Source organism: Bactrocera latifrons, unplaced genomic scaffold, assembly GCF_001853355.1.
Source record: "Bactrocera latifrons isolate USDA-ARS-PBARC rearing strain unplaced genomic scaffold, ASM185335v1 scaffold_1727, whole genome shotgun sequence".
In the NCBI taxonomy this organism is placed as follows: Eukaryota; Metazoa; Arthropoda; class Insecta; order Diptera; family Tephritidae; genus Bactrocera; species Bactrocera latifrons.
This window is the reverse complement of record NW_017535216.1, coordinates 1-8,560: the sequence shown is the minus strand read 5'-3', so window position 1 is coordinate 8,560 and position 8,560 is coordinate 1. Positions and strand designations below refer to the sequence as shown.

General features: G+C 39.6%; 1 protein-coding gene across 1 annotated transcript; it reads left to right on the top strand.

Annotated features, from left to right (window-relative positions):
- Nucleotides 1–247: 247 nt before the first annotated feature.
- On the top strand, nucleotides 248–6,100 carry LOC108967034 (E3 ubiquitin-protein ligase UBR1-like; the record flags this gene model as incomplete). Its single annotated transcript, XM_018930248.1, has 6 exons — nucleotides 248–1,726; nucleotides 1,795–2,456; nucleotides 2,518–2,629; nucleotides 2,697–2,825; nucleotides 2,901–4,269; nucleotides 4,485–6,100. Coding segments are annotated over 6 exons (4,929 nt in total), but the record flags the coding sequence as incomplete, so codon positions are not given.
- Between the last annotated feature and the right edge of the window lie 2,460 nt (nucleotides 6,101–8,560).

Below are 8,560 nucleotides of genomic sequence, written 5' to 3'. Positions count from 1 at the left end.
ACAAAACCAGAAAAATCGAAATAATTTTTATGGCTAAACGCAATGTGGTGCTCTGAATATAATACATATATTACTATTTGAGTGAACGTTTTGAGTTTTTCCGTTAACATTAGTGTTAAGTTCATTTTCTAAATTCATTAAACGCATTATAAACACCACCACGTCATTGAACCTGATTTTCCACCATACTCATACAAAATTGCAAGTCGCAAGAAGATTTTGAAATGTAAACATTAAAAATTTCCAGCGCGGTAAAGAGAATCCCATCAGTAGCACAATCATCACGGATGCCATACAGGAACGTTGTGAGCTGACCTTCAATGCAATACTTACATTTTGCGTGAATTTCCTTGAAATCGAACCGAATGCGAGTCTCGAGTGCTTGGACGGCGACTCAGACGATGGACAAGACGAGTGCTTTTGCACCGTACTCTACAATGACGAGTCACACACATTCGATCAGGTCATACAGACGTTGACGAAAATTGCCAAATGCCGTCAGAAGGACGCTATGGAAATTGTGGCGAGTATCGATCGTGAAGGACGCGCCGTTGTTAAATGTGATAGCTTTAGTGAGTGTCAACAATTGCAGGAAGCAATCGAAAAACAGGCCGTCACCGTAGTACCAGGTATACCACACTCACGCGCTAATCAATCGCTACGCGTTTCCGTGCTAAATATACGCGCCGTAGCTTGTCAGCAATTTGCATTGCAATTGCTCACATGGTTTCAGGAGTTTCTTATCAAACACAGCATTTTCCGTAAGATATTCGCACGTCTAATAATGGATCGTAAATCACCCTATTGCATACGACACATACTCGAGTATGATGTGAAGCTGTGGAAGACGGCGCGTGCCTGCTGGCATCGCCTGCTCATCTCCGGCTTGCTGATGGAGTACGACAATAAAATGGCATTGGCGCAGGAATTCTCCAAACATTATGCTTCGATTGTGCAGGATTTCATACGTGACGATCACGAGCATTCATGCTCGATTGTTTCGCTGAGTGTGCAATTATTCACCGTGCCGAGTATAGCGCATTATCTAATGGCTAACGAGGGTATTTTTCACAAATTGCTACACACATTCTATCATGCATCGATAGAGACGTTCATCAAGAATAAAACACTACAATTCTCAAAGAATATAAATGCACCGTTTAAACGTGCCGCTTACATACTCTACGATTTGCGTTATATACTCAGCTTCAAGCCCGATGTATGGACGGATGGATTGCGTGAGGGTTTTCTGGAAGGTTGCAAAGCGTTGTTGAAGTTGTTGAACGTGATGCAGGGCATGGAATCGACGACACGTCAAACCGGCCAGCATATGGACTACGAACCCGAATGGGAATGCGCCTTCAATTTGCATATTAAATTAGCGACCGCTATCACTTTAGTATTAGAATGGTGTTCTACTGATTTGGCTGTGCTGACTAAACTTTATCAAATGGTAATGCGTTATCTCGTTTCGAATACTTTTATTGTGGATACCACGATTAAGCGGGAAGAACGCAATGTTGCCGGTCATGTGGCCGAATGTATAATTTATGATGTGGCTTCACGCCCCGTTTCCATACATTTACCATTGTCACGCTTCTTTGCTGGCATATACTTGCACTTGGGCGCATACGGTTTGACCTTCGACAATGCCGTTGCTGGAAACAAACGTACACCCGAGGAGATTATGGAGCCAATATTATGCACACAAACGATGATTGCTCAGGTAAGTGGTTTTTGGTAAAAGTTTTGTTAGCAAAGTTTTAATTATTCAAAAATAAATTAAAATTATAGGTGCACGCTGGCATGTGGCGTCGTAACGGCTACTCGCTACTACATCAGCTGTACTTCTATCGTATTGTACGGTGTCGCACGGAAATGTTGGATCGCGACATTATTGGCCTACAGATTGGTGCCGCTCTAATTGAGAGCAACCAATATCTGATACATATACTAAATAAATTCAATTTAATTAAGTGGATACAACCGGATTATGAGCAGAATTCAACGGCAGAAGCGGTGGATGATGACTTCCTCTTGCCGATGATTGAAGAATTTTTAGAATTACTAATCGTAATCATTGGTGAACGTTATGTACCCGGTATATCGAATGTGGCGGAAGAGGATCGTACAAAAAAGGAAATAATACAACTGCTTTGTATTAGACCATATTCGCATTCGGAGTTGAATCGCGCTCTTCCAGATGCGCTCAATGAAACGGCCGTGGAAGATGTTATCGATACTGTGGCAATTTTCAAAAAACCACAACGCTCAGATGCTAGAGGCGTTTACCAGCTCAAAGAAGAGCTGTATGAAAATTATAATATGTATTTCTATCATTATACCAAGGAGGAGAAGTCTAAATCGGAGGAGACTCAACGTCTGCGTCGTAAGAATAAAAACGAACTCGTTTGTTGCCCACCACCTAAGCTGCCCAAGTTGACCGATGGATTTGTGTAAGTTGCTGCATTATGTAATATGCTTATAAAATACTTATGTATGTTTATATTCTGACAGTTCTATTGCTAATTTGTTGCAATGTGATGTGATGATGACGATATTAACAACTGTGCTGGATCGTGCCATCGATCTAACCTCAAATAGCTTTGCGGAAAATCATTTACAAGAAGTAAGTTGAAATATTAAAACTTATGATTTTGCTTGGCCAATAACTATACCACGCAAATTATTTACAGGTACTCTTTCTAATTGGTTATGGCCTGCAAGAGGAACAATCGGGCTATTATCCATTTCTTTCATTCTATGAACAGTCACAAAAATACAATATGCTAAGTAAATTAGAAGAACTTTCGCGTAGTTCTCGTGTAAGTACTGTTGCTATAAGTACTCCAATATGGATTTTCCGAAAATTGTGTCATATATATGTTGTCCTCGTTTAGGTTGAGGCTCATCGCGATTTCATACTCTGGACAATACAAAAATTCAAGGAGCTACAGGCCAAAGGCAAAGCTAACGAAGCCGATCTCAGCGCAATGTTGGCAGACGGTGGTGAAGAAGTCGAAATATCACGACCACTCACTGCTGCCGAGAAGGAGAAGCAAGAGAAGGAGGAACGTGCACGCCTGGCTGCTGAACGCCGCGCTAAAATAATGGCACAAATGCAAAACGCCCAAAATAATTTCATGAAATCGAATGCGGAAATGTTTGCAAGTGCTAATGTACAAGCGTCCGGTAGTCATGATGCAACCACAGCAATGGAATGGCAAGAAGATGTTTCCAATATGGACGAAGAAGGTGCTGTAGCATACAATTCACAGGCTTGTTTGGGCGTGGAGCGACGTTTGCAGCAACCAGAAGAGCAGAGTTTCAAGTGTATACTCTGTTTTGAGGATTGTACCGTAAGTAAGGATGGACCGACACTCGTGTATTCGGCATTCGTACAGAAATCGAAAGTATTGCCACCCGATGCAAAATATGCATGTTCAGTACACACGAGCAGCTGTGGTCATGTGATGCATATTAATTGTTGGCAAGAATATTATACCAACGAAGAGACAAAAGAACAACGAAGGCCACATCGCAATCGTCAACCATTTCCACAAGCATCACAGAACACTGAATTTCAGTGTCCATATTGTCGTTGCCTGAGTAACTCAGTGTTGCCACTGAGTGCACCGCTATCGAAGTACTCAATGCCATTGGTTATACATAAGGGCGAGGATTTATTCCCCATAGACATGTGGATTGAAGTTATGAAAACATTGGGCGATGAATTGATTTTACCCCCCATCGAGGGAAATTTCGATCGTGTCTTGCCACTGGCTGACACAATATTGTCGCGTGCTAATCTGTATGCCAATATCGCACAGTTCGAGCGTATCGCACAACCCATTGACAAGTTGGAACTGCCGGCTAGCTGGATAACTTTTGCCCAACGCTATATCAAATCGATTCGGCAACATGCGCCCGCTGATTTTGATGATTCTGAGAAGGATGGCTTCTTGTGGCTGATACATACTTGCATCTATACAGTTCGTGCGCTGGAAGTCCACCATCGTGCAGTGGCCAAACCGTTTAAGAGTGAAATGTCCATACGACAAAAGAGTTGCATTAGCGGTTTGGTGCGTGCGTCCTGCTTGTATGGCACGAACTTAACACACACTGATGTAACAAATCTGAAACCCGCTGTGGCCGAATTATTGGACACAGTTTTCAAACAAAAGGGCAGCTGTATATTAGAATGGAGACCTTTCAGCATGATGGTACAAATGACATGTCTGGTGCCGAATATACTTTTCTCCTCTTCGCGTAAGTATTTGTTTTTCGATATTGTAAACAGGGTGTAGTTACAGTTTCCAAAGAAATTGTTCTGTCCGGGCAACTATAGCATATAGTTGCCATACAAACTGACCGTTTAAATTAAATTATTGAAAATAATATTTTGTATATGTTAAGGGTATTCTAGCTTCCATTTTCTAATTTTCATTTTGTAAGAAATGTTCTCTCAATATTTATTTCTACAGACAAATCTGTTGTGGTCAATGGCAGCATGCTGGACTTTTATGCCATGCAGTTATTCTTCCTCGCTAATATGGTGAAGGCAATTGTGCTCTTCCAACCACCAGACATGGATGTCGACGAAGACTATGACCAGGAAATCAAACAATTACCACAAAACATACGCGACAACATAGCTGAATTCTATCGTAAATATAATTTTGTTGCCCGCCAACAAGCGCACGCATATATGCAACAACAACAAGAAACACAGGCTCAGTCACAAACACAAGCGCCAGCCAAATCCGAGGAGGCATTATTACAGGAAACAAAGTCAACAGAAATCGATGCCGATCTCGAAGTTTCGATGAGCGAATATAACGCTAATAATGAATTTAAGGTACTGTGCGATTTGGGCACCATCGCCGCACTGTACGCTCACATCAAAAACCAAATGAGAGAATATTTACGTTGTTGTTGTTTGTTCTTCCACTTCGTCACCGAAGTGGAATTCCCCGATGAATTTCTTCCCGAACACAGCGACACATATGAGAATATGTGTAAATATTTAGGCTTGGAAACTGGACTGGCTGCGTATTTTGACAGTGCCGGCTGCTATGCATCCATTTTAGAGACATTTGCCACCCATCCCGATTTGGTGTACTGCGATGTGACAACGTTGAAGAAACGCTGCGGCCGTAATTTCGATTTAGTGCCCTGCACTCAACGTGTGCCAAGATTAGTTGATTTGCCCGAAGATTATAGCGATCTTATAAACAGTGTCTCGGACTTTATTTGTCCGAATAATAAGCGTGAAGAGATGAAAACGCCAACGATGTGCATGATATGCGGCAAAATTATTTGTGCACAGTCATTCTGCTGTCAACCGGAGTTGGAGGGTCGTAATGTGGGCGCTTGCACTTATCATGCCAATTCTTGCGCTGCAGAGATTTGCGTTTTTCTACGTATACGCGATTGTCAAATTGTGTATTTGGGTCGTAATAAGGGTTGCTTTGTGAATCCTCCATACTTGGATCAATACGGCGAGACTGATCAGGGCTTGAGACGTGGCAATCCGTTGCGTTTATGTCCGTTGCGCTACAACAAAATCCAACTAAATTGGCTGAGTCATACTCTACATGAGGAAATTGCCCGACTCAATGATAATACGTCCGTTGTGGCAACACAGTGGCATCACATGTAGTCTTTTTGGTCGAGGCCAACACAAAAGTTGTACGAGCAATGATGCGCTGGACACTTGAGCGCAACCGGAACGTCGTGAACACGTTGGCAACTTCTTCAACATATGTGATTTATGTGTGTGCGCGCTAAAGGAATCAACCTTATCGGGAATATTTTAGCGTGACTTCTTTTGTCTAGTACTAATTTAGAAATAGAGGGAAGAAAACATTGGAATTTCATTCCCGCTACGGTTGTATAGGTTTGCCTTTTTGGTTTTGTAAAGAACTATTTTTTTTTTTAATTTTATTTAATTTATTATAAACTAACTATAATAAAGGCAGTTGAAGTGTCTGTTAGCCAAAAATATATGAAAATACCCCGTGGGGCAGTTTAGTTGGTAGTGAATAAGATAAAATCGCAACGCTTTTCAAGATACACACACAACGTATACATACATACATATATTCTATAAACATTAACTGTGACTGTTTAACGTATCTACAAAAACAAAAACATGAAGAAGTTTGGTATAAACGAAAAACTTGAAAAAGCAAAATGAAAACCTAACTGCACACAGTACTTCTCTGGCACTCGTTAGAACTTTCGCTCTATATGCAATACTACTATTTACAAAAACAAAAAAAAATGTTATTAATTATAATTTAACTATAACGACAAACAATTGAAACGAAAAATTTAAATAAATCAAAAAACAAAGCAAAATCAAATATTTACATGTCTTGAACGTGAACGAGGTGTTGGAGGAATGTACGATTTTTTATTTTTTTAATATCACTTATTTTTTTAATATCACTTTTACCATCAAATTATTTTCATTTTAATTATTTACGTAAGCAGCCATACTTTTATCGAGTTTTATGCTATATGTTTACTCTGATGAATTTTAAATCTACTCTTGCTATGAATTGAATTCTATTTTTGACAGTGATTTTTTTTTTACATACATTTAAGAAAATCCAGGATAGCCTTCAATGCGCGTAGTGATTCACGTTTAATTTTCAATTGAATCAAGGGGCCGTCACACGGAGCTAAATCAGTGAAAATTTGGCGAAAAACTCACGAAGAATCATTGCAGTATGCGACAGTGCATTATCGTGGTGAAAAAAGCAAGAGTGTTTGGCCCGTAATTCCGGCATCTTTTTACGAATAGTTTTTGGCTCACCTTTGCCACAATTATCGGCTGAGTGATCATCAGTTTTGGTCCGAGTCGTAAACATAGATTCAAGACTTAGTGCCCGTTTCATGATATCTCGGTGGTCGAAAGCGTTGTTTCACAGACGTTAATGCGACGCTGTTTTTCAAAAAAATTGAGTGTATTCGGAACCTTTTCTTAGAACAAAATGATCTTTCGAAATAGTATTCCTGCTTCTTTCGGTATTCCAATGATACCGGTGAGATCTCTGACTGTTAATCATCGATTTTCAAGCACCAATTCCTTTATTTTATTTACGTGTTAATTATGTTCGTCAACGTGTTCTCGAATAATTTGAATAATTTGTGCCAATCAAAAACACTTGCTTGCTACAAACAATTATCACCGAAGGCATTTTGCAACATTCTGAACGTCTCGGCATCAGAAATCTGATTCCGCACAAAAATTTAATGGTACTTCTTCGCCGAAATCGCCGAATGCTCTTTATGTACTTCAGAAAGACAAGCTTATATTAAACCCTAATAACTATTTTGATGTGACCTTTGGCACAGATTTCACTGACAGTCATACCAACCAAGAAAATTTATATATTTCTTCGAATGAGTTTTTGTGCAAAATTTAAATTAGATAGTCTTACTATGTTTTGCCCAAATTATTACATTGTGGTATTATTCAAATTATTGACTAACTGCAGTTATCATTTTCCAATCTTCTGACAATTTGTGGAAGAATGAATCAAACCATTTTTTGATTTTGACTGTTCTGATCGGAAAAACATTCTAGTTAGAGCGTTCTCTACTCGGAAACAAATGGTGGGGTGGGGGAGGTCTGTATAGAGCATGAAGCAAAACTTTCCAGCCACTGTTTTCTAAATAGTTTTTATCGGTCTTACAACATGAGGACGTACGTTGAAATGGTGGATAAATGGTATTGGTGAAATGGAGCGGCAACCGCTCGTTTCAATTTGATGAGTTGTGGTCAGTAGCATTCCCCATTGGTGGTTTAACTCGGATTTAGAAGCTCGCAATACAGCACCCCTTTCAGATCTCACAAAATGTTCCACATATGATTTTTTTGCATTTGGGGTCGTAATGGATTCACAATTTTCTTTCAACTTTTCAAGGGTTCAATTCATATTCAACTCGATTTCTTCAGCAAGCTCTTCTTGTGTTCAAAAAATGCTTCATCGAGTATTGTTTCCCCATTCAAACTTTTTTTTGACAGCCCAAGCCCAGCTTGTCGTCTTCCAACTCGCTATCACCACTTTTAAATCGTTCGAAGTGTTTCGTGGATTAAACGACGTACATATTTGAATAAAAAAAAAAAAATTATCTTGTTTGGACTTCATATAAATGACATACTGAATTATATAGAAATAATGCCACTCTTATATAAACGTCTATTTTTATGTCAAAACAAACAAGTAAGAAAGGGCTAAGTTCGGGTGTCACCGAACATTTTATACTCTCGCATGATAAAGTGATAATCGAGATTTCAAGCGTCTTTGTGGTGTTAAGAAAATATTATATACCGAATTTCATTGAAATCGGTCGAGGACTTCCTGAGATATGGTTTTTGGTCCATAAGTGGGCGACGCCACGCCCATTTTCAATTTTTAAAAAAAGCCTGGATGCAGCTTTCTTCTGACATTTCTTCCGTAAAATTTACTGTTTCTGACGTTTTTTGTTAGTCGGTTAACGCACTTTTAGTGATTTTCAACATAACCTTTGTATGGGAGGCGGGCGT